General features: G+C 46.1%; 1 protein-coding gene across 1 annotated transcript in view; it reads left to right on the top strand.

Annotated features, from left to right (window-relative positions):
• RBFOX1 (RNA binding fox-1 homolog 1) overlaps positions 1 to 27,184 on the top strand; it is a 2,483,424-nt gene that overhangs the window by 230,568 nt on the left and 2,225,672 nt on the right. Inside the window, 1 exon segment of the mRNA XM_031657938.1 lies at positions 10,828 to 10,866. Within this exon segment, the coding sequence (XP_031513798.1) occupies positions 10,828 to 10,866 (39 nt within the window).

Genomic DNA, 27,184 nt, shown 5'->3' with positions numbered 1-27,184 from the left:
TCACATGGGTTACTTTCGTTTGAAGGTTGTATTGTGGAAATAGAATCATTCGGTGTAGTCCCTGAGGGTAAGTGATGGGTTAATGGTGATGATGATGATGGCCATGATAGCAATCACATTGCTGATTGATACTACTTATTTAATATACCCACCCAGGTGTTCATTTTAAAGACCTACACTTCATCCTTGCTTTGTTCCTTTTTCTCACCTGCCACACACAGTCACCAAGACCTGTCAATTCGGTGTATGAAATATTTCTTGAATCTGCCCATTTTCTTCCCATTCCCTTGGATACATATCTTCTCTTGATTTCTTTAATAGCTGTTAGCTGGGGAACTGTCTTCCAGCTAGGATGGCCCCTGTGAAGGGCAGCCCTGGTCATGTAATTCCAATGCTTGAATCTCATCCACCTTGGAATAATATCTAAACCCCTTCACATGGCTCCTGAGACCCAGCCTCGCCTCAAGCCACTCCCCACTTCTGTTCTTCAGCCATTTTAAACTTTTCTTATCTCTCGCACATTCCACCTCTAGGCCTTTATCTTAGTCCACTTGGGCTGCTATAACAAATATGGATGGAGTGGCTTAAACAACAAAAGTTTATTTCACACAGTTCTAAAGGCTGGGAAGTCCAAGACTGAGGTGCTGGCTGGTTTGGTTCCCGGGGAGGGCTTGCTTCCTGGTTTGTGGATGGCTGTCTTCTCACTGTGTCCTCACATGGTGGGGAGAGAGATCATCTCTCTCTTTATTTATTTATTTCCTTATTTATTGAGACGGAGTCTGATTTTGCCACCCAGGCTGGAGTGCAGTGACATGATCTCGGCTCATTGCAACCTCCACCTCCCGGGTTCAAGATCCTCCTGCCTCAGCTTCCCAAGTAGCTGGGACTACAGGCGTGTACCACGACACCTGGATCATTTTTATATTTTTAGTAAAGATGGGGTTTCACCATGCTGGCCAGGCTGGTCTTGAACTTCTGACCTCAGGTGATCCACCCACCTCGGCCTCTCAAAGTGCTGGGATTACAGGCGTGAGCCACCACGCCCGGCCCATCCATCTCTTCTTATAAGAGCACTAATCCCATTCATGAGAGTTCCACTTTCATGAGCTGATCACCTCCCAGTGGACCCACTTCTGAAGACCATCACATTGAGGATTAGGGCTCTAAGTTAGGAATTTTGGGGCCTCACAGGCATTCAGTTCCATAGCAGCCTTTGAGTTAACTCTTCCCTTTGCATGGAGCACTCTGCCTCCTCTTTCTTAAGTTGTCTTAGTGCAGATCCTGCTTTCTCCAAGAAGCCTTCCTGGACCATGCACCCACCCCTGTAACTGGGTTAGGGACGCTGCTGGTGCCCAGTGTGACTATCCGTGTGGATTCCCTTCCTGGTACTTACTTTAGTTGTCACAGAATTTTCTCTTTCTTTCCATTGAACCATGAGCTCTGTGAGAGTAGGGTTCCTTCTTTCTTCCCAGCAGATTTCAGCCTTGTGCCCTGCACATAACATGCCCTCCTTAACTATATGAATAAATGAAAGCCATGGCTGCCATTTCTTGGCCAAGCCCACTCACAAGATGAGAACTCTGACCCACTTACAAGAACCAACTTGAATAGCCTCCCCTCTTTGCTTTCTGGGGGGTAGAAAATTGTCTTCTGGGCAGAAAAATGCTTTAAGAACAGAATAGGAGATCAGTTGTGTAAATCATTAATCTGTTTACTATTTTTATTTGCATTGGATATCAAATTAAATATTGCATTAAGTGAATTAAATATTAATGTTGCATTAAATATATATTACATTTTAAAAATTAAGTACTAGATGCTCTTTGCTTTGGAGTTGGATTATGATGGCTTTAGCACAATCAGCCCAGCATGTGCTGCATGTAGTCATTTTCTGTGTCATCGACGAATCGATATTTATTAGAGCTCATGGGAATAAGAAAAAAAACAGTGGGAAGGAAGGGGGTTGAGGGTCTGTGGATGGGTGGTGTAGCTGGAAGGGTACCATAGCACCGTGAGAGTTGATGTTTCAGGGATGAGAAGAAAAGAGAAGTGGGAAGCTATATAATGTATTGTGCACTTATTATTTGCCATATATTGTGCTATGTAATTTGCATGGATTATCTCAATTCTCATTAGAGATAAATGAAACAGGTGCAGTTGTTATTTTGCCTTACATAGGTGAAAACTGAGTCTCAAAGGTTAGGCAAGGCCTCACAGCCTAGGCTGGGGCATCCCAGCCAGCATGACTCACACTCTTAACTATGACCCTCTACTTCTCTTGAAGGAAGTGCTTTCATGTTGCCATGAATCCAAATAGACAACTGGGTTTTAAGGAATTTTAAGTTTTGGCTATCTATATTCCTAACAAAGGAGAATATAACAAGACTTAAACCTATTCATCCCTGCCTTCTTGCATCCATCCATCCATCCACCCATCCATCCATTCACCCATCCATATTACTGGTTCTTACTGAGTTCCTGATGGGTACCAGAAATGGCCAAGTCTGGGGATGTAGGGGAGAACAAGGCAGATATGATCCCTCTGCTAATGGATCTCATAGTCTCACGGCAGAAGCGAAGAGCACCTGGCTTCAACTCTTCCAGGTTCTTTTCTCCTCTATCCAGATGCTTCCATCTCTGTACCACTCTTGGCCCATGTGATGTTCCATATCCCATGTCTCTGAAAAGCCAGGGCAGGTGCTCCCTTAGGGTAGATCTCTGCTTCCTTGTTGCTTACCATGCCCTGGCCTCTTGGTGACTTTCTCAGAGTCTCTGGTGAACAATCTCTTTTCTTAGTGATGGAGTTCCCACATTCTAGGCAGTAATGTCATATGATCTCCACATGTGGACGTGCATTGGCATGTAAGCCAGATATGACCCTTGTCCCCTGTGCTTAGGGCCTCACCCTAATCTCCGCTCAGCTGCTCCTCATCCCATCTGCATCTCAGATACAGCTCCAGCTCGCCTATTCAGATGGGTCTTCAGGCTTGACTGCATCCCATACAGTATGATGGGTTGTGTGGGACCCCATGTGGATTTTGACACAGAGAAAAGACCCTTAGCACTTTGCTAAACCGCCTGGCAAGGCCTCTCATGTCCCCAGATTCATGCTTCCATTTAGACCTCCTCTCTGAATCCTAGGCTCATGTGTCCAGCCGCCTGACCACTCTAAATGGATGTCTCAAGGCCATCTCAGATGCTGCATGTCCACTTGTCTCATGTCTGTGCAGCACTTTCTTACGACCCCCCAATTTTTCCTCCCCCCAGCAACAAATCTTTTTCAGCTTAATAAGAAGACTCATCCTTCACCAAAAAAGCAAGTTGGGAAGTGAGAGGTCATGATCTTAGCCCTTTATCCCCAACTCCTAGCACACGTATACACATGCATGCACACACACGCATGCACACACATGCATGCACACACACGCACCCGCATACACTCAGAGACTGCTTACACTGAGATGAAATGTGAGATTAACAGCTCCAAAATATTTCTCGAGTCTCTCTCCTTCTCTCATCCCTTCCACCAGCACCTTCATCTTCACTGCCTCTCTGTGTCCCCACTCCCAGTACTTTATGACAAAGCTTGATTTATTCTCAGCTGCAAAGATATTCCATGGCCTCCTTCCTACACTTGCATGTTTAGTTTTCCAGTTTTGTTTGATTCTGTTTCCTAAAAGTCAATGATCAGTCTCTGGATGGGGAGAGAGGTGAGGAGCTGGGAGCATAAAGTCAGCATGTCTTATCCATCAAGGGGTAATGAGGGTGCACAGTACAGGGTCATTTGTATGGGGGCTTGGACCCACCATACTCTATCCTCTTCTCTCCAGCTCTCCCTGCCCTCTGCAAAGGGTCCCCAGACATGCCTGTGTCTGAATCTTCATTCATGCCTGCATCTTCTTCAGTTATCCAAGTTCTGCTCATAACTCCAACTAGGAGGAACTCCACAAACGTTCCCCGACTCCTTCACTGCCTTTTCTTCTCTGGATTCCTGTTGTGTGTCAGCATCTCATGTTAGCACTTAGTGGTTTTCAGGTCATTTTCTGAGTGTTGCTTTTGTGAGTCACTTGGAAGCTACTGAGATTGAGTGAGTCCTTATTTCTGCACAATGCCAAATAAGATCCTCATGTATATGACAGACTCAGTGGACAAGAGGGGTCTTGGAACCAGAATCAGACAGAGAAGGTTTGAATCCCAGCTCACTGACTTTTGCAGCCCTCAGACCTTTACTTCTCTGTTTTCATGATTGTCAAAGCAGGAATAGTAATGTGGTGTTATTTAAGGACTAAACATTTTAAGTCCTGTGTAATGGGGTGGAGTTTACATTATCTCATCTACACCATTGCACCTCCCTCATCTTTTAAGGGACTTGTAAATTTCTTTTGAATAAGGAGAGGGCACCAATGAAAAGGGGAACACATAGATAAGTTTTGTTGGGGTCCTGCAGAGGCTCAGGGCCCAGAAGAAACCCTTCTGTGCCATCCCCAGTCCTTGGGCAGCTGCTGGTGGTGAAGGACTCTTCCCAGATGGTGATGAGGACTCAGCTGACAGTGCTCCTTGTCATAGCGACATGCTCTTCAGTGAAAGGTGAGGAATGTTCTGTAGGCATTGGTTCTGCAGCTTCCTTTCGATATCAAAAGGACTAAACGCTGTTTGCTCCTCTTTTCATTCCTCATAAAGTAATCCTAATCTTCCCTGAGGCGAGGAAGATGCCTCTGTGTGATGAAGATTCACATTCGAGGAAGGCACAAAGGAAAAGCACAAAGATAAATCTGAGTCCTAATCCCACCGCAGGAGCAGAGCACATCACCTGGCTTGCACTGTTTTGGCATTGCGTAGTAGCGATTACAAACATTGTCACTTGTCATCAGGAGCGGGGGGGTGAAGGGATGTGCTCGGATGTCAAGGTTGTAATTCTGCTCACGAAACGGATGACAAGGGAAGGAATGTCTGCAGAAATACTTACTTTCTCATTTTCTCTACCGGGGCGGGGGACCTGTCATTTCCGGGGGGCTCCTGCAGTTTTGCATTCTTGGTGTGCCTTCTGTGAGATTGCAGACTGGATAGGAAAAGAGAAAGCCAGCTCCCAAGGTGACTGAACCCCGTCGTGGTCTTGCCATTTGCAAGGTTATACCAGCAGAGAACGGCTGCATCTCTAATGGTGGTGCTTAGAGTGGTAACATGTGAACTTGTGCAGAGTTCATTGGTTTGTTAATTCAAGAGTGCAATTAGAGGCTCGATGATCTGCCCTGCACTCTGCAGCCTCTGCCTCTCCTAGTGTTTCCCACACCTCCTTTCCCCTCAAGGCACTCATTTCCAGACTTGCAGAGCAGAGGGGGTGGCTGAGGAAACCAGCAGGCTGGCAGGGAGGGCCGGCACCTAATTATTGTGCTGGGCACTGTTCAGAACTAAAACTTTGGGCCTTGCGGCTACAACAAACCAGGCTCTGATGAAAGTTTCATGCAGTTTTTTCTTCCCTTTAAAGCCTTTCGGGACATTTTCAGCTGAGGAAAAAGGGGCAGAGTCGGCCTTAATCCTTGCCTGTCCCATATTTCTGCCTGTAAGTGGATTCAAGCCCGAGCCTTGTAATTATCTCAAAAATAGACCTGGTGGCCACGGTGCATTTGGTGGGTTTCCTTGGCAGAACCTAATGAAACGGTGTGGAGAGGAGGAGATAGCCTGCTGGCAGGGTGGATGGATGGCCCTGCGTCTGTTAATCTCACATTTCATCTCAGTTTAAGCAGTCTCTGAGCTCATTAATTGTCTTTCTGAGAAGGGCCAGGTATTTATCTGTGAGAGCCGTCTAGCTTCACTGAGATCATCCAGTCTAAAGAGAAGGGAAGGGACAACGGGTAGCTATCTACCCAATTTTACTGAACAAAAAAATACATAGCTAGACAGGGCAGACGGCTCTTGATCTATTTTGCCTGGTTGCCCACCAGAAAGGTGGCACCAATTTCCACTCCCACCAGTGGTGTAGGAGGGTGCCAGCTCCTCACACTATCACTGGCGCTAAAGATTACCCACGTCTTTTCAACAAAAGATGGAATGTTGTCCTTGCCTACATCCCACGAGCAAGCATAAAAGAAACCCAGCGAGTTTCTAATGCACGTGGAGCACCTGTGTGTTTTAAACAAGCAGGATACACAGTAACTCAGGTTTTACCAGGAGTATAAAGTGACCCTTTATTTTGCACATTGTGATATTTTTCAGCTACTAGATTCCTAAAGATAGAAGAACTTTGGATGCTGATCAGTAGGGAAATAAATACATCATAATGCTTCCACGGCATGGAATTCTTCGCAGCTGTTAGGAAAGAATGAATAGGTGTCTCCACACCAGAGGCTCTGGACTGTGGTCCCCTGGGGACATTTGGCCTCTTCTGGAGACCTTTTTGGTTGTTATAATTGGAGGAGGAGATGTAAGAGTGGCATTCAGTGGGTAAGGGTTAGGGGGCTGCTAAACCTCCTACAGGCGTGGGATGAGCCTCACGACAAAGAATAATCTGGCCTGGATTTTCAGTGTTGCTGAAGTTAAGAAACCCAGTTATCCATGATTTGTGTGGGAAAGGTGTTCATACTAAACTGATACATTTATAAAAAGAAAGTGTGCAGATCAACACCTAAGCTTTGGTCCATTTTGTAAAAATGAAAGTATTTTTGTGTATGTATATATACATAGATGATAGATAGATACATTTTTGCGTTCTTAGGAAACTGGTTAGAAGAATACACGTCAACCTTGCATCTGCATCCCTGGTTGTGCTTCCAGGGATGAGTTTGGAGGGCAGTAGGGAATTTTCTCTTCCTTTATAATTCAAAGAGGAGTGGTTGAGAACATAACATAGGTTTTGTTTTTTATATATCCAACTGACACCTTCCTTTTCTGGGATCACACATACTGAAAGTGGATTTTCGCAGAGCAGCACAGTGGCATGAAGTGCGTTGCTTTTTGAGGGACTGTTCTGTGAAGTTGATCTCTTTACTCTCCTCTGTCTGCCGTTAGTTACCACTGAGCTTAGCAATACTAGGTTTTGAGTTTCTAAATGAAAAAATAAAATGAAAATAATACAGGGAAATAAACGGATCCTAGTGTTTAAAGATGCATAAAAAGTGTTTTAAACCACTTCATGGTGGCCGGGCGTGGTGGCTCCCGCCTGTAATTCCAGCACTTTCGGAGGCCGAGGCAGGCGGATCACCTGAGGTCAGGAGTTTGAGATGAGTCTGGCCAACATGGTGAAACCCTGTCTCCACTAAAAATACAAAAATTAGCCAGGCGTGGTGACACACATCTGTAATCCCAGCTGCACTCAGGAGGCTGAGGCAGGAGAATCGCTTGAACCCAGGAGATGGAGGTTGCAGTGAGTCAAGATTGCACCGCTGCACTCCAGCCCGGGTGACAGAGTAAGACTCTGTCTCAAAAAATAAAATAAAATAAAATAAAATAAAATAATCCACTTCATGGCAACAGCAAGATTACAATACCCAGAAATGCAACCACTGTAGGAGGTCTATTTTGAACAAATTTGCTTTCAGCCAAATTGTATTCAGCAGCACAAAGAGATGTGTCTGGCAACCTTTGAAGAGCCTCCCGTTGCCATAACCAGGCCTGGGAAACAGCTGCAATGGATCAACAGCCCCGTGATGGACCAGCAGGAGGAAGGAATCAGGAGGTGCCAGGCCTTCAGGCTCAATGGGCTGGGAAAACAGGGATGCCTTCTGGGTGCCAGGAGGGGAAGGAGGCACAGTTGGCGAGAGAGGAGACTTGGCTTGAGCTGTGTGGAGTTGATATGTCCATGGGACACCCATGTGGAGAGGCCAAGAGGATGGTCTGTTGAGTCTGGTGCTTAGAAGAGCAGTTGGGGCTAGACCTGCACAGTCAGGGGTCCCCGGTGAGGTCCAGATGCCGTGGTAGATGATTCTCTGGGAGGGCAAAGGGCAGACCCTAGGGGATGTTTGCATTCCTGGGACAGGCATAGAGAAAGGAGGAAACACCTCAGGAAAAGATGTCAGAGAGGGGACACGACAGTGCTTGAAGAAGGGAGAGCCACTGCAGAGCATTCTAGTTGTGGAGGAAGCTGTCTGGGTGGGCAGGGAACCCAGGCACTGAGGAGCAGATGACAGGGGACCAAGGGTCCTTGCATCATCTCCTTCTCCTTCAGAGCTGTAGCTTTATGTGGAGTTTTTGCAGCTCTCCCAGTACAGTGTTCTCCTTCCCAGACCGTGGGCGCCCCGAGGGGCCTCCTCCGTTTGTGCCACATCATGTTTCCAGCATTCGGCCCAGCTCTGGAGGGTGGATGGCGAGAAGCAAAGAAAACAGAACTGTATAGTTGATAACGTGGTGAGCTTTGGACACGTTTCTGAGTCCCAAGAAAGGAGGCAATAGAGAAGGAGGGCTTGGAGATCGTGAAGAGGAGGCATGATGGATGGAGGAGGGGCTGGGAGGCACAGGGCGTGGCTCTAGGAGTCCAGGAGGAATGTCCGTATCTTTTCAGGCCCTGTGTGCAGACCCTGGTCCGCAGGCACCTCCTTTAGGAGCTTGAGGGCAGAGACCCACCTGAGCTGGCACAGGGGTCTGGAGACTGGGAGGAGAGGACCTTGAGAACCACAAAGCATCTCCTTTGCACCTTGCAGAGGGGAGAGAAAAGCCACATCTGCCTGGGTGTGCGTGTGTTTGCTCAGGCTGCCATAACAAAGTAATATAGATGGAGTGGCTTAAACAGCAAACTTATTTCTCTTGGTTCTGGAGTCCGGAAGTCCAAGACCAAGGTGTCAGCAGGATTGGTTTCTTCTGTGGCCCCTCTCCTTGCCTTGTAGGCAGCCACCTCCTTCGTGCATCCTCACCTGGCCTTTCTTCTCTGCTCCTGCATCCCTGATACCTCTTTGTGCATCCAGATTTCATCTTCTTATGAAAACAGCAGTCAGACTGGATCAGGGCCCAGCCTAACAGCCTCCTTTTCACTTAATCCCCTCTTGAAAGGTTCTGTCTGCAAGTCAATTACATTCAGAGGTCCTAGGGTTGGGGGTCGCTGGACTGCGTCTGGCCTCTGTCCATAGGAGTTTTGTGGGGGCGGGGGCACGATTCAGCTTAAAACACAGCCTTTGAGCAGGGCTGGGAGAAACAGCTCATTCTCCAGGTGCACATCCAGCATCTACTCTGTGGATTACCTGTTTCCAAATTGTGACTGTAGGTCAAAGTCATGTCCCCCAGGACTCCTCTTCATGCAGCTGAGATGGAGCTGACTCACCCTAGCCCATGTTCGTTGTTAATTTCATGGTCCTGGGCTCGTATAAGAACTATAACATATATACCAGTAATCGCTCTTAACACTCAGGCCTTCCCTGAATGTTTTTCCATGGACCAGGCTTGCGTGGCCTCATTGAATCCCCACCCTATGAAGTAGGCTGAGGAATTTGAGACTCAGGAAGTGGAGTCTGGTGGACAGCAAGGGTTGAATGTGGCTTTCTCCAGAATGGCCAGGTCTCCTGTGTCCGAGACCTTGGGCCGCAGAGCAGAGCTGCGTCTGGTCTCTGTCCATGGTGCTGCAGTAGGTAAACTCCCAAAGGCACCTTGTTGGGTCTGGAGCCCTTGATGGGACCAGTTGGTATTGTGGCAATATCCTTGGCTGGGCAGGAAGAGGAGGTGCTGGCGGAGTTCATGGGGAACCTGAAAGGCCTGACCTTTTGGCAGGAAAAAAGGGGAGCTATGATATCTTCTCCCACTTTAAGTGGGAAATCGTTGTGTCCAATTCTGGAATATGGCAGAAGCACAAGCTTAGGTCAGAGAGAGAAAGAAAGCGAAGGTGTTCTTGACTTGAAGAGTGATGTGTTGGGCTTGGGGCAGGCTGGCCCTCAGATTCATGTTCCACACAGTGTCTGTGCAATGGGCCCTTGCTGTTTTGACTAAGCCAGGGTCCTTCCTGTGCAAGGAACTGACTCAGCCTTCTGAGGCCAAGGGGAGCATGTGTGTGAGTCGATCTACACCATGGGGGCTACATTTGTTGAGGGGAGGAGTTGGGGTTCTGATCCAACGGAGGTGCTTGACTCAGTTCAGGTCCTGGTGGGGGCGGAGGGGGCATTTCAACTCCTGGGGCCCTGAAATCAGAGAGTACTCACAAAGTGAGGTCTTCCTCGAGGCAGCAAGGGTTTCTGTGGGTGCCACCTGGGAATCCTAGTTCAGGAGCTGGGGTGTTTTAAGAAAGAAATGCTATCTTCCTGTGGTTTCCCATATTGTTTAGAAAAACACCCGAACTCTATATCTCAACCTGCATGGCTAGATATGCTCTGGTCCCTGCCCGCCTCCTTGACATCATCTCTTTGCCTCTCCCATCACTCGGTTTGATGGTTCTGGCTGCTCTGCGCTGCTCTAAGAGAGCTTGTCCATTGTCCCTGCCCCAGGGCGTGTGACCTGCCATCCCTCCATATGGAAGTCTCCTTGTCATTCCACCCTCAGTGCTACTTGACCCCCAGTCAAAAGTAGCACCAGTCACTCTCCACCCTGTAATTCATCTTGTTATCATCATAGGAATTAGCATTCTGATCTTTTCTTCGTTTATTATTAATAGTTGTTCGTTAGCTTCCTTATTTGCCATGTCTCCCCCATCTTCCTTCTGTCTTACGACAGCGATTTGTCATCTTGTTTGTTGTCAAAAGCACAGCCTACAACAGAGCCTGACACATGTTAGGCATTTAATGGATGTTTGTAGAATGAATGAATAAAACATTCTTTCCTAAATCTAAGAGAAAAACAAAGCAAAAGCAATTGTTTCAATGCAAACTCAACGTTTCTTCTCTTTCTCTTTCTCTCTCTCTTTTTTTTTTAATGCAGGATCTACTGTCCCTGCCATACAGCCTGGTCGAGGATCAGGTAAGTGCTTATTTTTTCCTGACTTAAGATGTCTGTGAAGTCTGGTGGAAATGAAAGCAATAGAAAAGTCTTGCATCACAGCCTTGCAACTTCATTGCCCGGGGCAGACATCTGTAATCAACCGCAGCATGGTTCATCCCTTAGCAAGACAGTCACTACTAATTGATCAGGGAAGACTCATGAGATCAAACATACTTGGCGTCTTTAAAGTATGAGCTCCAGAAATGAAGTCATTTTTGCCAGGGTTGAGGGGTGGACAGGCAGTTAAACAGCTTCTTATTGGAAATGATGAGGGTGCTTGCCTGTATTTTATCATTGAGTTTTGAAGGTGAGTGAAGCCCCACATCCTGGCATTATGCCACAATTTTATTAGCACTGAAGGTACCAGAGCTTGACCATGTAAGAATATAATTGAACCGAATGGATCTATACCTTGGGGCAATGCAATTTTTTTAAATCGATTTCAACTCTACGTTATTATTATTGCTTAATGAGGAACTAATTTAATTTCTAATGAAGCCCCATGACCCTTGGATAGATGAAGTTAGATTTTTTTTCCCCCCATGTTGTTGTATCCACTCTTCAGTTAAAACCTGAGAAGGAAAATTAATACAAATGTAAGAATTTTTTCCCCCAAGATTAGTGTCAAGACAGCATCTTTTTATTACATATGTAAATTTCCTGTGTAATGGGATTGGAGAGGATCGCATGGCTGGCCCTTGAGTGGATTGGAGATGGTTTAAGTGGCCAAGGAGGCTTTGTGGGGAGGCGGAATCTATGCTTGCTGTCATTTGAGTGGTGATTAGGGCATGCTCTGTGCCATCTTGTTCCTCCTCCCACCCCTGTTACTGTCCACCCTTCCCCAGGCTCCTCCTGTTGGCTGCCAGTTTTGGTTAGAAGAATTTGAGTAGCTGCTTTTTAAACAAATTGTATTGAGGTGAAATTCACATAACATAAGATTAGCCATTTTCAAATGAACAATTTAGAAGCATTTAGTACATTCACAGTGTTGGGCAATCACTACCTCTCTCTACTTCCAAAACTTTTTCATCATGCCAAAGTAAAGCCTTGTACCCATTAAGCAGTCTCCCCTCTTGTTCTCGTGTCCCCTCAGCCCCTGACAACCACCAGTCTGCATTCTGTCTCGGTGGGCTTACCTATTCTGAATTTTTCAGATAAGTGAAATCATATAGTAAGTGGCCTTTTGTGTCTGGCTTCTTTTACTTAGAAAACAGTTTGGCAGTTCTTCCAAAAGTTAAACATAGAATTACCATATGGCCCAGCAATTTCACTCCTACATATATACCCAAAAGTGCTGAAAACAGGTACTCAAACAAGCACATGGACACACAACTTCACAGTGACATTATTCATGGAAGCCAAAAAGGAGAAATAGCTCACATGTCCAAATAAAATGTGGTCTATCCATGCAGTGGAATATTATACAGCCATAAAAAGGAAGGAAGCAGCAATCCGTTCTACAACTTGGATGAACCTTGAACACATTATGCTGAGTAGCTACCTTCTGCTTGACCTGGATCCTCTCTGTGCTGACATTGGTTTGTTTATCAGAAACACAGTTAGAAGTTGTGAGATCCTGGGAGATTGGATCCATCTCAGGACAGAGGTCACTACTTCTTCACTTGGCTTCCTGCCCTGTCGCTTAGCTCTATTGTAGCTTCTGGGGCTGGGAACTGAGAACAGATGTTTATACCTTTTCCCATGTTCTTGGTAGGTGTCTGCCCATGCTGTGGTCACCCTGAATCACTCTGCTTTCTGCAGGACCTGATGGGGAGGGCTGGATCTGACCAGTAGAGGTTTTCTTGAGAGGCAGGTGCTAGAGCAGGCAAGCTCTGGCCCGTCTGTTGCCTCCTGTGCTGCTGCTTTGGAGAGCATGGAGCAGATGGTGGAGGGGTTCTCTCAGGTGCAGCTGCCTTCAGGCATTTTGCACTGCTGGGAGCTCCTCAGAGTCCTCTTTCTTTGTGGGGAGTATCATCCCAGCACCTGTGCTCATTCCACAGCACATCCCCCGGGTGGACAAGTCATTTCAGGACTAGTTGGGTGTTTGGGAGGTGGGCTCTGTTAAAAGCCAGCAGAGCAAGGAAGCATCTAACGAAGTGTTTGAGGGAGGTTTATAACGTGCCAGGGATTATCCCAGGTGCCTCATTCACGTTCATTTATTGCTTCTGTCTACACTGCCTGAGTGATGGCACCATTGCTTCCCTCTTTATTAATCAGTTTGTAATGGAAATTTATATAACGCGAAGTTAGGTGTTTTACAGTGAGCAGTTCCGTGGGTTTTAGTGCAGTCACAATGTTGTGCCACCACACCTTTATGTAGTTCCAAAACATTTTCGTCACCCCCAAAGGAGACCCTGTGACCATTAAGCAGACACTCCCCCTTCCTCTACCCCCCAGCCCCTGACAACTGTTAGTCTGCGTCCTGCCCCTGTGGGTTTACCTCTTTTGGATATTTCATATAAATGGAATCATATAGTATGTGGTCTTCCGTGTCTGGCTTCTTTCACTCCGCATGATGTTTTTGAGGTTTATTCATATTGTAGCATTCTCTCCTTTTTATGGCTGAATAATATTCTATTGTAAGGCAAGACCGCACGATTATCCATTCATCCAGGGGTGGAAATTTGGGTTGTGTCTACCTTTTGTCTATTGCGAAGAGTGCCGCTATAAACATTTGTGCCCTTGTACTTGTTTGAGTTCCTGTTTTGGGTTCTTGTGGGTATATACCTAGGAGTGGAATTGTTGGGCCATATGGTAATTCTGTGTTTAACTTATGGAGGAGCTGCCAGACGGTCACCATCTTTTAACAAAGGGAAACAGACTCAGCAAGCTTTCTCCGAGAGCTCCCAGAGTGAGGAACAGAGCCGAGGTCTCAAGCCTGCAAGGCTGGTCTCCGTCCATGTTTCCACCCACCACGCTGTCCTGCATGTGGAACGTCAACCCTGAGTAGCATGTTCTAGGCTGTTCACTGGGCTTGGGCAAAGAAGGGGTAGGAGGGAGAGTGAAGGGGAGACAGGCTTCTCTCTCCTAGAGTGACCAAATGTGTCTACTGCTGGTCCCTGGTGTACCCCCTTTTCCCACTGTAGCCCCTTAACCTCTAAACTTTGGAAAGTCTGTGCAGTTAGTGGGTGATTTGATTGAGTTGGTTTGTTGATAGGTTGTTTAACCCAGAGTCACATGCACACGCACACGTTCTCTCTCTCTGTCTCTCTCAGTCTCTCTTCATCTCTCTCCCTCTCCCTTTCTATCTCAGGCCTGACTAAGGCAACTTGACAAAATAATAATTCAGTGGGCGTCACCCATGAGCCATATGATAACCCATCAGCCTAAATCCATGCAGCACCTGAGCAACTGGGTCTCATCCTCTCTCTTTTTCTACCATGGAGAGCAGAAGCCCAGAGAGCTGAGGTAACCTGCGCACAGTCACACAGTTTGTAAGTTGCAGAGCTGGGATTTGAACCCTGGTCTGTCCATCTCTGCAGCCTGGAACCCTCCCATTGCATCTGGAGGCTTCTCCAGGCTCCCTGAAAGCATCAGCATTTTTCATACCAGTGCAGTGATTATTATTATTGTTTTTGAGACAGAATTTCGCTCTTATCACCCAGGCTGGAGTAGAGTAGTGCGATCTCAGCTCGCTGCAACCCCCGCATCCTGAGTTCAAGCGATTCTAGTGCCTCAGCTTCCTGACTTGCTGGGATGACAGGCTCCTGCCACCACGCCTGGCTAACTTTTTGTATTTTTAGTAGAGACAGGGTTTCACCATGTTGGCCAGGCTGGTCTTGAACTCCTGACCTCAGGTGATCCACCGGCCTCGGTCTCCCAAAAATGCTGGGACTACAGGCATGAGCCACCGTGCCCGGTCTGATTGATTATTTTTAAAAAATCATTACAGTCTCAGCCTTCCCAGATCCACACAGCCCCCAGAGCATCTTTAGATGCCTAAAAGTTCTTAGTTGAATGTGAGAAAATGGGAATTCCTATTGAGGAAATGGCATTCTGTTCCTCTCTGAAGAGAGAGGCTCAGGAACGAGTGTATTGGAAAACAGGTGATCTAGTCTCTACAGTTAAGATGTTTTTTAACTGACCTTGCACTTCTGCCTTTTCCATATTTCAGTGACTGGGTTGAGGTAGGAATCTGTTGAGTGGTGTCCTTTTTCCCTCTGAGAGACGCTCTTTGAAACTGAACAGAGAGGTCCTGGTCCGTAGCATTGCTGGCAGCTCAGGAAGCTGGAGATGAGACCCTTCCCAGGTGAGAGGGAGAAGAAAGTGATAAAAGGTGGCATGGGCGGGTAGGTCCCCACCTCCAGAGAACCCTCTGTCTCTCCAGGCACCAGGGAAGTTACATGGTCTGCCTGGGAAGGAACTTCCCGGAGGCACAGCATCTCCCAGGTGCTCACTCCTGAGTGTGATAAAGCACTCGTGGGACCTCGGGAGTATTTACACCTGCTCTGAGCCCAAGCTTCAGTGGCAGTAATTCTCTGACCTTTTAAAATGGATAAATCTCCTTGGCAGGGGTATATTTCCAGAGCTTAGCCTGGAGTGGGGATCAAGGTCCTGGCGAGATGTGGCCAGACCAAGGAGAAGATTTATGATCCTTGAGGGGGTCTGTTTTGGAAGCTGCCGTGCCCTCAGACCTGCTCCGCACGGCACGGGTGCAAAAAAGTGGGTGTTTGGCTGGAGTGCGGGTCCTTGTGTCACCTCCCAGACAGATGAAAGCAGGCAGGCTGTTTTTCAGATGGCGATGGATTTATTCCTTTGATCTCCTTGCCTTGTCTGCCTTCTCTGTGAGTTCTGACGGATGCTCTTTTCTCACGTCTCTGTTATTCGCCGTCACACAGAAAACGGGGTGAGAATCTTGTTATCACGGCTCTCTCCCTGCCTTCTAGCATCACCAGGGAGCATAATAACCTCTGTGGTTGGCAGCACCCTCCCTTTTATTCTCTTTCCCTTCCTCCTCACTCCAGAGCCTCCACCCACGAGTCATAGGGAAGCCTGGGAAGGAGGGCCTGGCATTGCTTGTACACCTACTGTGTTCCAGGCACCTTACAAATGTGATCTCGTGTAATCCTCCCAACGTTGTCCCCCCGACCCCCATTGCAAGAAAGATTATTATTAAACCCATTTGCAGCAGTGGGGAGCCTCAGAGTCAGGGAGGCAAATAACCTTCCCAGGCTACCAGGTCTTCCAGCTCACATGGACAGGGCAAGGATTAAAATCTTGGTCAGACTGACTGAGGAGTATTTGCTCTTTTTAATGCTGCCCCAGGGGCCGGGAGGGTCCGTGTGCATGCTGGAACGAAATATTCTTCTCATTTTCCAGGCTCCTTAATTATTTCTTAGAGTGATTTCTGTGCTCCCCTCCTGCACTGGGTCTCGTCTCCTTTCATCAGCTGTTTGTAAATTCACAGCGCCTTCCCTGTTTGAGAAGCCGGGACTGGCTTCCCAGTGATCATTTCCTAACAGAAGGAATGTTCTTTCTTGCTCTGCAAGTGTCAGCTCGTAATTACCAGCGTAATTAGAGCAGGATTTGCCATCTGATCCTCCGTGGGAGCTGCACACCCACCTGCGTAGGTAACTTTGGCATAGAAAGGTGTCTGGCTTCCAGAGGAACTCAGGGCGTCTTAGGGGCTCCAGCAGAAACACATGGAATTCCTGCTCAAGGCTTCCCGTTGTTACCAGACTATGTCCAGACCGCCTGACACTGACATGAGTCGGCTCCAGTCACCTTTCTGACATTGCCTCTGCCCCTGCCTTGATCCATGAGGCTCTCAGAGCTGATGTCCCTCCTCCTGAGGAGACTTTGATGACTGCCCTGGCTCAAACATGCCCCTTTCCATTGCCCTGTACTGTCTTTTCCATGGCACTCAGTATGATCTGAAATAACATTCCTTTTTTGTTTTCATGTTTATTTACGTGATTTCCTCCCGCTGAAATATATGCTCCCCAAGAAATATGTCTCATTCACTGCGATAGCTCCTGGGCATGGCATATCACATGGCATGTAATGAACATGTGATAAATATTTGTTAGGTGAGAAACAGACCTTACCTGACACCTCATTATTCCTGTTACACTGTGATGTCTCATTGCTTATCATCATACCTCTTTTTAATTACTTTCTGTACTTACTCTGTTTTTTTTTCATGGCTATGGATCTATAAAATTCCTAATAAATAGTGCCTCATCTTTTTATTCCATCCCCAGTACCTTGGTCGAGAGTAGATAATGCACATTGCGTGGATGGATGGATGGAAGAATGGATGGATGGATGGATGAATGGATGGATAGAAGGGTGGGTAGATGAATGGATGAAAAGATGGACACAAGGAAGGATGGGTGGATCGATGGAAGGATAGATGGAAGGGTGGGTGGGTGGATGGATGGAAGGAAGGAAGGATGGGTGGGTAGATGGTTGAATGAGTGGGTGGGTGGGTGGGTGGGTGGATGGATGTATGCGTGAAAGAATGAGTGGGTGGATGGATGGATGGATGAATAGAAGGATGGGTGGAAGGATGGATGGAAAGGTGAGTGGGTAGATGAATAGATGAATGGAAGGAAGGAAGGTGGGTGGAAGGATAGATGTAAGGGTGGGTGGATAGATGGATGGAAGGGTGGATGGATGCAAAGATAGATATAAGGGTGGGTGGGCAAATGGACGGAATGAAGGAAGGAAGGGTGGGTGGGTAGATGGATAGATGGATGTGTGGGTGATGGGTGGATGGATGGTACATGGATGGATAGGTGAATGGATAGATGAGTAGCTGTATGGATGGATGGAAGGAAGGAAGGAAGGAAGGAAGGATGAATGAGTGGGTGGACAGACAAGTGGGCAAGTCTGGCTGCATTTTCCTGAGTTTGTGACCATATTCCAAAGCAAATAAGAATTTTCTTGGTATTACTCCATCTTAGATTATTCAAACCCTACTCATTATTCAACCTCAGCATCAGTCAAGGTGCTCGTGAAGTTCTAAGCATTAGGAACTTGTCACAACAGTACTTTTAAAAATTAATTTTCACTTGTACTGTAGGCTGAGAAAGTGGATTGTACAGAACCTACTGAGGGGACTTTGTTAAAGGTTAACTTGTTCATTAATGTGTGTTTAAAAAATACCCCTGGACGGCCAGACACGGTGGCTCATGCCTGTAATCCCAGCACTTTGGGAGGCCAAGGTGGGCAGATCACCTGAGGTCAGGAGTTCGAAACCAGCCTGGCCAACATGGTGAAACACTGTCTCTACTAAAAATACAAAAATTAGCTGGGCGTGGTGGTGGGTGCCTGTAGTCCCAGCTATTCGGGAGGCTGAGGCAGGAGAATCTCTTGAACCCAGGAGGCGGAGGTTGCAGTGAGCTAAGATCACGCCATTGCACTCCAGCCTGGGGGACAAGAGCGAGACTTCATCTCAAGGAAAAAAAAAATACTCCTGCACGTTTGTAAAGGTGTGCTCTCTGTATGACAGATCTTATTTATTTTATAAGCATGGGGTAGCATGGGGTTCTTTATTTTTCATATGACATAGGTTGGTTAGGATCTCCCAGAGTTCATTTCTGTTTGTTTTTCTTGATACTGGTCAAAGATTGCACTGTACATATTCTTAGCCCATGCCATTTGACTCACAAAGGCTATTTTTAAAAAAATATATATATTTTTTATTATGATACTTTAAGTTCTAGAGTGCTTGTGCCCAACGTGCAGGTTTGTTACATATGTATACATGTGCCATGTTGGTGTGCTGCACCCATTAACTAGTCATTTACATTAGGTATGTCTCCTAATACTATCCCTCCTCTCTTCCCCCTCCCCACAATAGGACCCGGTGTGTGATGTTCTTCTTCCTGTGTCCAAGTGATCTCATTGTTCATTTCCCACCTATGAGTGAGAACGTGCGGTATTTGGTTTTCTGTTCTTGCGATAGTTTGCTGAGAATGATGGTTTCCAGCTGCATCCATGTCCCTACAAAGGACACAAACTCATCCTTTTTTATGGCTGCATAGTTCAAGGATCTAGAACTAGAAATACCATTTGACCCAGCCATCCCATTACTGGATATATACCCAAAGGATTATAAATCATGCTGCTATAAAGACACATGCACACGTATGTTTATTGCAGCACTATTAACAATAGCAAAGACTTGGAATCAACCAAAATGTCCATCAGTGACAGACTGGATTAAGAAAATGTGGCACATATACACAAAGGCTATTTATTGACTAGCATTGGCTATGGATCGAACCTTTTATTAATAGAAAATGACCATCTTGAGCTTGGCTGATGCATCCTGCCTTGGGTTTTTCTGAAACCAGCATTATTCTCCTTTCTTTCTTTGGTTCTCATGGGTAAGCCTGGACATGCTGCCCTTCATTTTGCAAGATTTCCTTTTGTTGTAGGGGTCTCTTGGAAGTGGCACATGGATGGATTTTGTTTATTCAGCCAGTCTGAGAATCCTAGTCTTTTAATAGAGGAATTTAGTGCAAATATATTTGTCATAATAGATATGTTTGATCTTCTGTCATTTAAAATATTATTTATTACAGAGACTTTCCTTGCTGCTTCATTTGTTTTCTCTGTTCTTTGCTCTGTAGAGTCTGTTAAATTTGCTTTTATCTTACCTGCTGATTTGAAGGTAGGCATCCTGTTATTAATTCTACAGGCGATTTAAGTTGAGCCTTGAAGTTCTTCTGAAAAGGCTGCCGTAACCCTTGTTTCCCTAAGATTCAAAGTCAAGAATGAGATGACAGCTTTAAAGTCTGTCCAGATAGGATGAGGAAATTTAACTCAGGTGCATTTTGCATTTTTCTGCACCTTCTTCCAGCCGCTTCCCAGGCATTGTCAACTATAATTGGGTCCCTCAGAGCCAGCTAAATGTCAATAATTTATAATTTTGACATAGATATAGTAATAGGTAATATTTATGTGGAGGGTTAATATTAGCAGGTGCTGTGCATAAGCACCACATATAGAATTTCTCACCTAATCTTTGTGACAACCCACTGAGGAGCCAGACCTTTGCTTCCACTGTTCAAATGGTGAAGGTGAGTCTTTGGGGTTCCATAAGATGCCCACAGCCACATATCTGAGGAAGTGGCAGAGCCATGAGTGCCTGGACCTGGCTCTAGTTTTTTTAATTTTTATTTTAAGATGAGGCCTTGCTCTGTCATCCAGGCTTGAGTGCAAGTACAGTGGCACGATCATAGCCTACTGCAGCCTCAAACTCCTGTGTGCAAGTGATCCTTCTGCCCTGGCCTCCAAAGTGTGGCTCTAGCTCTTACCCATGACTGTCTTGTTACGCTGTCAGAATTACTGCTGCCAAGTGTACATGGCTTTGAAGAATGTATTTACACCAAGCAGCTCATCCAGGCTCCTACTTGCCCTGTTTCTACCCAGAGTGCCCCCCTCTTTGTCTTAGATTTATGTTATTGACCCCGGACTTTGAGACCAGCACCACTCACGTTTTAATGCATAGAGGGAGACCCTCGGCACCCTTGTTAACATGCAGGATCAGGCAATGCATATGTTACAGAGCTTGTTTTAGCTGTTCCACATTGCACACATATCGCAAAACATCATGTCATACACCATGAATATAGGCCATATTTTACTTGTCAATTAAAAAAATAATAAAGTGCAGAATCTAATTCAGTAAATCTGGAGTGGGACCAGACATTTCTTATAGGCTCCAAACTGAGGAGGCTGAGGCTGCTCTTCCTAATGCCTCCATGTGATTGCAAGATTCTCCATTAGTGCAGAACACAGTCGTTCTGCCTCCTTAATTGGCATTGTTTTCATTGGACCTTGAACTCATTACTCATTCATGTAGTGGTCAAGTAAGCGGACTCTGAAGACAACTGCCTCGATGTGAAGCTCAGCCCTGGCACTCACAGGTGCAACAGTGCCCATCTTACCGGGTCATTGTGGAGTTTAAGCAAAGTCAGATGAATTAACTGTTTTGAGTAGTGTCTGGAATTTACTTGTTGAGGACAAGATATGGGTTTAATATGATTTGCTCCTTGAACGCCTTTTAATTTATCACAGCACAAGCCACCAGCTCCCTTCCCTGCCTCTGGGGTGCCTCTGGGGTTTGCGCAGTCCCTGTCTTTAACTTCCGAGTTTCTCCTATTTCCTCTACACAAATCCTTTCCTCAAGATGGCTAAAGTCTTGTGTCTTCCCGGCAGCCCTCCAAGTTAACCTTTCTCAATCTAGTTCTCCCATTTATTCAAATGAAAATGTCTGCTTCTCCATCTAGCCATGATAGCACATATTAAACTTTCTGTAACTGATGTTATCTGTATATACAGATTTGGAAAATACACGCTGATAAACTATTTTGTTTTTGTTTTTTGTTTGTTTGTTTGTTTGTTTTGAGACAGGTCTCGCTCTGTCACCCAGGCTGGAGTGTGGTGGTACAATCAAGGCTCACAGCAGCCTCGACCCCCTGGGCTCAGGCGATCCCTCTCGCCTTAGCCTCCAGAGTAGTTGGAACCACAGGTGCATGCCACTACATCCAGCTAATTTTTAAAATTATTTGTAGAGATGGGGTCTTGCTACATTGTCCAGGCTGAAGATATTTTTGGTGCCTGTATTTTTTTCCCTAGCCACAGGCCTTAGAGCTGGTTTCAGGGGAACTGAAAAGTTGCACTCAATGCCCTCCTACGTTGGCAGATGGATGATGGTGATGGTGCTGGGGAAGGAGGTAATGATTTTGATTATGATTATCTCACGACCAAGCAAATATTCCAAGAGCTAGGAGAGAAATGCTCAGCCCCTCCTGGGGATAGGCTGCCTTTGCTACCAGGTGGCCCAGACTGTCACTTCCAATTTGGGAAACGATCCTACTTTGCATAAGTGATTGAAGTAATTGCACGGGCTGTTTCTCTTAATCTACAAGAAGCTGAGTTGAGATGGGACAACTAATAGGGTTGGTTCTGATTTTTGTCTAGATGGCATTTGATCCATAGTCAGTATCTTACTGCTTACCCTCATTGCAAAGCTTCCTATCTGGGGGCTGGGGTGCATGTAACACCAGTCTCTCTTCTCTCCTGATGGGCAGGTATGTCAGCATGGATTTCTCTTATGGGGGCTTTATAGCGTTCTGATCACAGAAAAGACCTCCTAGAAATGCAAACTTGCAAAATGATGTGTTGTGTCACTGAAGGAAATTTCTGGCTCAGACACTATTGTTCTTCTCTGGCCACTTAGCGTGATATTTTTCGTTAGCTGAGACTGGAAGGGCATGATGTGAAGCTCAACTTACTCAGCGCCAAATGCTGTTCTCCTTGCTTCTCATTATACATCACCGTGGTCCACCTCACTCCCCACTTCTAGGTGACCCTTCCTTTTGTTTTGGCAGCTCAGTAGGGAGGGAGCAGGGGATCTACAAACCTTAGAGCTGAAATTCTGTGTTCCTTCACTTTCCTTAGAGAAGCAGATGACAGGGAAGCAGCCAAATATTCCCCGATTCCGCAGCCAAATGTTACGTCCTCCCTCGGGGCTCAGCTTGGCGGAGTAAAGTTCAGAGCCTTGGCGTTTTTCATCCCAATTTAGGTTAGACCAGCGAAGGGAGTTTGATTTCTAAAAGCCGGATGATATTCACATTGTCCGATCCAAGCTGCCAGACGGTTAGAGTGGGCTCGCAGAGGAGAAGGAAGGCTCTGAGCATGGGGATTTGTGCTTCTGGAGGGGGAGTTCCTGGTGCGCTTCCAGTAATGGGTAATAAATGTGCAGTTATTTAATTTGGAGTCAGAGCTGCAGTGTTATTGATTACCTGGAACATCTAAAGCTCTAGACAGTGAAAGCCCCTTGCAAAAAATGTGTCTATAGCAAATCATCAAGCGCTTAGAATTAAACACATACACATAAAACACATACAAGGTAATTCTCATTGGCCTTATGAATGCAGGATTAGAAGCGCTAGCAAATTCTAATATGACCCCCCAAAATTCAGATGTGCAGAAGGGGAACCAATGGGTAGCATCTGCTGACCTCTCCAGACCCGCTTTCTGCTCTTCTCCACTGTACTTGTGCCCTGGTAGGCTTTCCTGTGTAAACACCAGCACCAGGCATCTTTTTCCACCAGTTTCTCATTGGGTTTGGGCAATAGGGAGCCATAGTATGTTACAGGAGGAGGGAGGAGAGAAGAGGGCACTTATAGACCCTGCTCCCTCCGATGAGCTGCCGTATTCCTAAGCTAAGATCTCTGCTGCTGTCAGGCAACCCTCTCTGTCTATATTCAGGTTTAGGGACGAGGGCAGAGTGGGCCCCTCACTATCACTAGCTACAGGGCACCAGATTATAACTTGTGGTCCCCTTACCCCCTGCCCATACCTTTATGAATAGTCCTTTTATTAATTTCCTCACAAATTATCTTAATTTGAACGAGCCATCTGTTCCCTTCCAGGACCCTGGCTGCCACAAGGGGCGAGAGACGGCTTATTCCATTACATAAAAACGCAGTCATAGTTTCAATGTCGCCTTTGCAGAGACTTCCTCGGCCCTCATTATCTTCTGTCATGGCCTCTGTTTGATTTCCTTCATGGCCCTTGTCAAATCTTGGTGCTGTCATTTGATTGCCAGTAAGGCTTGTTGCCAATCAGATGACATGTTTGCCCTGTTCATTGCTCATCTCTGTCCCTAGAACAAGGACTGTAAGCACAGAGAAGTTAGGTGATTTGCCTGAGGCCACACAGCTAGGAGAGGGTAGAGATGGGGTTTGAACCCTCTCTGATTCCAAAGGCCTCTCTTGCAAAGTCACGCCAAGGCTGAGCTTCAGGCGGAGTATTATTTCCTTAGAATTATTTCTCCCCGGCCAGGCATGGTAGCTCACACTTGTAATTCCAGCACTTTGGGAGGCCGAGGCAGGTGGATGACCTGAGGTCAGGAGTTCAAGACCAGCCTGGCCAACATGGTGAAACCCCATCTCTTCTAAAATTACAAAAATTAGCTGCGTGTGGTGGTACACACCTGTAATCCCAGCAACTCGGGAGGCTGAGGCAGGAAAGTCGCTTGAACCCAGAAGATAGAGGTTGCAGTGAGCCAAAATTGTGCCATTGCACTCCAGCCTAGGAGACAAGAACGAAAATCCATCTTAAAAAAAAAAAAAAGAGAATTCTTTCTCCCCTGCTACCTGCATTCATGGTGGACAGATGTGTCATTGGGCTTCCTAAAGCATTCCTTAAGCTCCAATTTGCTTCTCATTTCCCACCAGGCATTTTGCTCAGATGCAGTGTCAGAGACCGGTGTTCAGTGTCCAGGGTCCTTCCCGTCCTTGGTTTCTTTCTCCCCACCCTCCATCCCAGCCCACAGGAGGTCAAGAGCTTGGCCTTCCTCCTCGCCTACAGGCCTGGCTTTCTCCTGGTCAGGGTCAGAAATTGGTGTTCCGCATCCAGGCCTGCTGGGCTCCCGTCTGGGGTGGCTCACATGCTTAGGTGGCAGGTCTCCTCCGCAGAGAGGAAGCTATCTCAGAGTCACAGAATGACTTGTGATCTAGGTTTTCTTTCATCCGGAGATGCATAAAAGAAATCCCTGCTGTGCTCTGTAGAATCGCTAATGATGTGTGTTGAAGGCTTTGACCAGGGGTCAAAGCCAATGGGGGATTTTCTCCTAATCTCTCTGCAAGGTCCCAAAGAGGATGAGATAAAAGCACATCTATACATACTACACATCCAGAAACACCTCGCCCATCTATGCATCATGTATAGATTATAAAAAACAACAACACAACTTTTACAGCTTCCTTTCTCAAAAATACAAGTATTAAGAAAACAAAAAATGCTCCATGAACTCACTACCATAATAATCCCTGCTGCCGCTGAAAATGCATGGGGTTAGACAATTCAAATGGTATAGAAGGATGCACAATGCCCTGTTCCCCCAGTCCACCAGCCCAGCCTATTTTAGTTCCCAGTGGCTTTCTTAGTTCTTTCTAGAGAATTCACCTGTGGCTATGCTAGTGTGTGTGTGAGTGTGCACATGTAGCCTTGAATATTTACACCAGAGTGGCCATTCATAACATACTGTTTCATGACTTGTTTTTTTCCCCTTCCTCTTGTATCTTGGAACCCCTTCCAGATCATCAGAAACTGTTCTGTGCCTTTCTTCTTGGTGTCTGCATAATATGTCATGTGGTTGTACCATGACTTGTTTGATCTTGACAGTTGGGTTGTTTCCACTGATTTGCTCTTAGAAGCAATATTTCACTGAAACGTCATTGCCACATGTATTTCCATATTTTGCAAGGAAATCTATGTAGTGTATATCCCGGAGGTGGAATGCTCCGTCTAAAGTCTGAGCATTCATGCAGGTTGTAGCAACCTACACAATCAGAACATTGAATGTGAATGCCTGTTATCCCACACAAGTCTACTAGCTCTAAAAATACTCCGACTCTCGCTGTTGGAAGTGAAGGAGTTAGTTTGTTCCTCTTCTTTGTGCTCAGATTGGTCTTCACAACCTCTCTGGGGGCACTTTTCATATCTCAAAATGTTGAGTTGATTTTTCTTTTCATGTCTGGTTTCCTCATTAGACTGGTGTCATCCAAGGCAGGACTGGGGTCTTCTGTTGAGCATCTTCACCCCAGCATAATGTCTGCTTTCCTGTTGACACCCATGACCCATTTCCTTGGAATTTTCTAGAAGGAATTAAGAAAGTCATTGGGAACTAAAATAGGCTGTGCTGATGGACTGGGAGAACAGGGCATTTTGTATCTTTCAATACCATTTGAATTGTCTCACCCAGTGTATTTTCAGTGTCAGCAAGGTTTATTATGGTAGTGAGTTCATGGAACATTTTTTTTTTTCTTCTTAATACCCATCTGTATTTTTGATTTCTTTCATCTATACATGATGCACAAATGCTTCATCATGGCTATTTGTTCTTTCCTGGGAAAGAAGATACCAGGTGCCTCACTTTTCCTAAAATGTCATGGTCAGCTCTTGTATTGGTCAGAGAGGGCTGCCACCATAAAGTACCACAGCCTGTGTGGCTTAAACAACAGAACTGCATTCCCTCATCATTCTGGAGGCTGCGAGTCTGAGACCAAGGTGTCAGCAGGTGGGTTCCTTCTGAGCCCTCTCTCTGTGGCTTATAGATGACCGCCTTCTTATGGTGTCTCCACATGGTCTTCCCTCTGTGTGTCTGTGTCCTAATCAAAGGATGCCAGTAGGATGGGATAAAGGCCCGCCCTGATGACCTCATCTCACTTTAGTTACTTCTTTAAAGACTCCATCTCCAAATACAGTCACATTCTGCAGTACTGGGTCTTCGGACTTGAACACACAAATTTTGGAGGGATACAGTTCAGTCCATAACAGCCTCTTCTTAGGTAGTGCTGACAGGGACCCTGTCCAAGTAAAGATCCTACACTAGGGACTTTCACCATGGCGGATCACGTGATAAACACATGAGCCATCACTTACTGTCACAATGCTTTTTTCACTCTCTTTCAATCCCAGGATTTGTAAGACCTTTTGGTCCAGATGAGCCATAGAGCATCTAGGGTCGGGCAGCTCAGGCCTTCTTATTTCTCCAGTTGCAGATGTGGATGACTGTCTTCATCAGTTTCTTGCATGCTGAAGGAGTGTAATGCACACCATTTGGTAATGGGAGGCAGAGACTTTGCCTTCCAGCCCAAGGGGAAGATGGGAAGATGTATGTTTGGCTATTTCTCCTGCCTCTTGCAGCCCAGGCGGGGCTGGCTGGCGAGGTGCAACTTTTCATGGGTGAAGTTTGAGTAGGGAAGACAGCCAGGGCTGCCTGGTGCAGAAGTCAGTATCTGAGCCAGGAAGAAAGACAAAGCAGGCACTTAATGCAAATCTAATTTTTCATGCTGATGCTGATCGATTGTAGGGACTGCTTGAAGTGCTGTGTTTACATAGGTTCTGAGACCGCAATCAGGTTGATTAGAAAGGAATGTCTTGATTGATTAAGGATGCCTGCCAGGGGCATGAGACAGAGAATGGGTGTGTGTGTGCTCTTGTTTCTAAACAAACCATCCTTGTTTCTAAACGTGCTGCTGTTTTGCACAAAGAAGGGGTGCTGGTGGGCCATCTCGGTATTGTCTCTGGGGAAATGGCTTTTCCTGGGAGAGCAAAATATCATCAGCCTGATGTAAATAAAATGGGGCATTCATTTCCTGCTCCGGGAAGGGGATATTTTCAAGATCCTTAAGGGCAAACAAAAATAAAAGAATCTTTATTCTTTGGAGACTCTAAGCAGCTTATGGTTTAGAAGTCCCTCTTTCTATCCCTTTGAATTTTCTCTGAGTAAGGACCTTATAGGACAGATACAAATTGTCATCTATCA

This window comes from Papio anubis, chromosome 18, assembly GCF_008728515.1.
Source record: "Papio anubis isolate 15944 chromosome 18, Panubis1.0, whole genome shotgun sequence".
Classification (NCBI taxonomy): domain Eukaryota; kingdom Metazoa; phylum Chordata; class Mammalia; order Primates; family Cercopithecidae; genus Papio; species Papio anubis.
The sequence above is the reverse complement of the archived record's forward strand: the minus strand, read 5'-3'. Positions and strand labels throughout refer to the sequence as shown.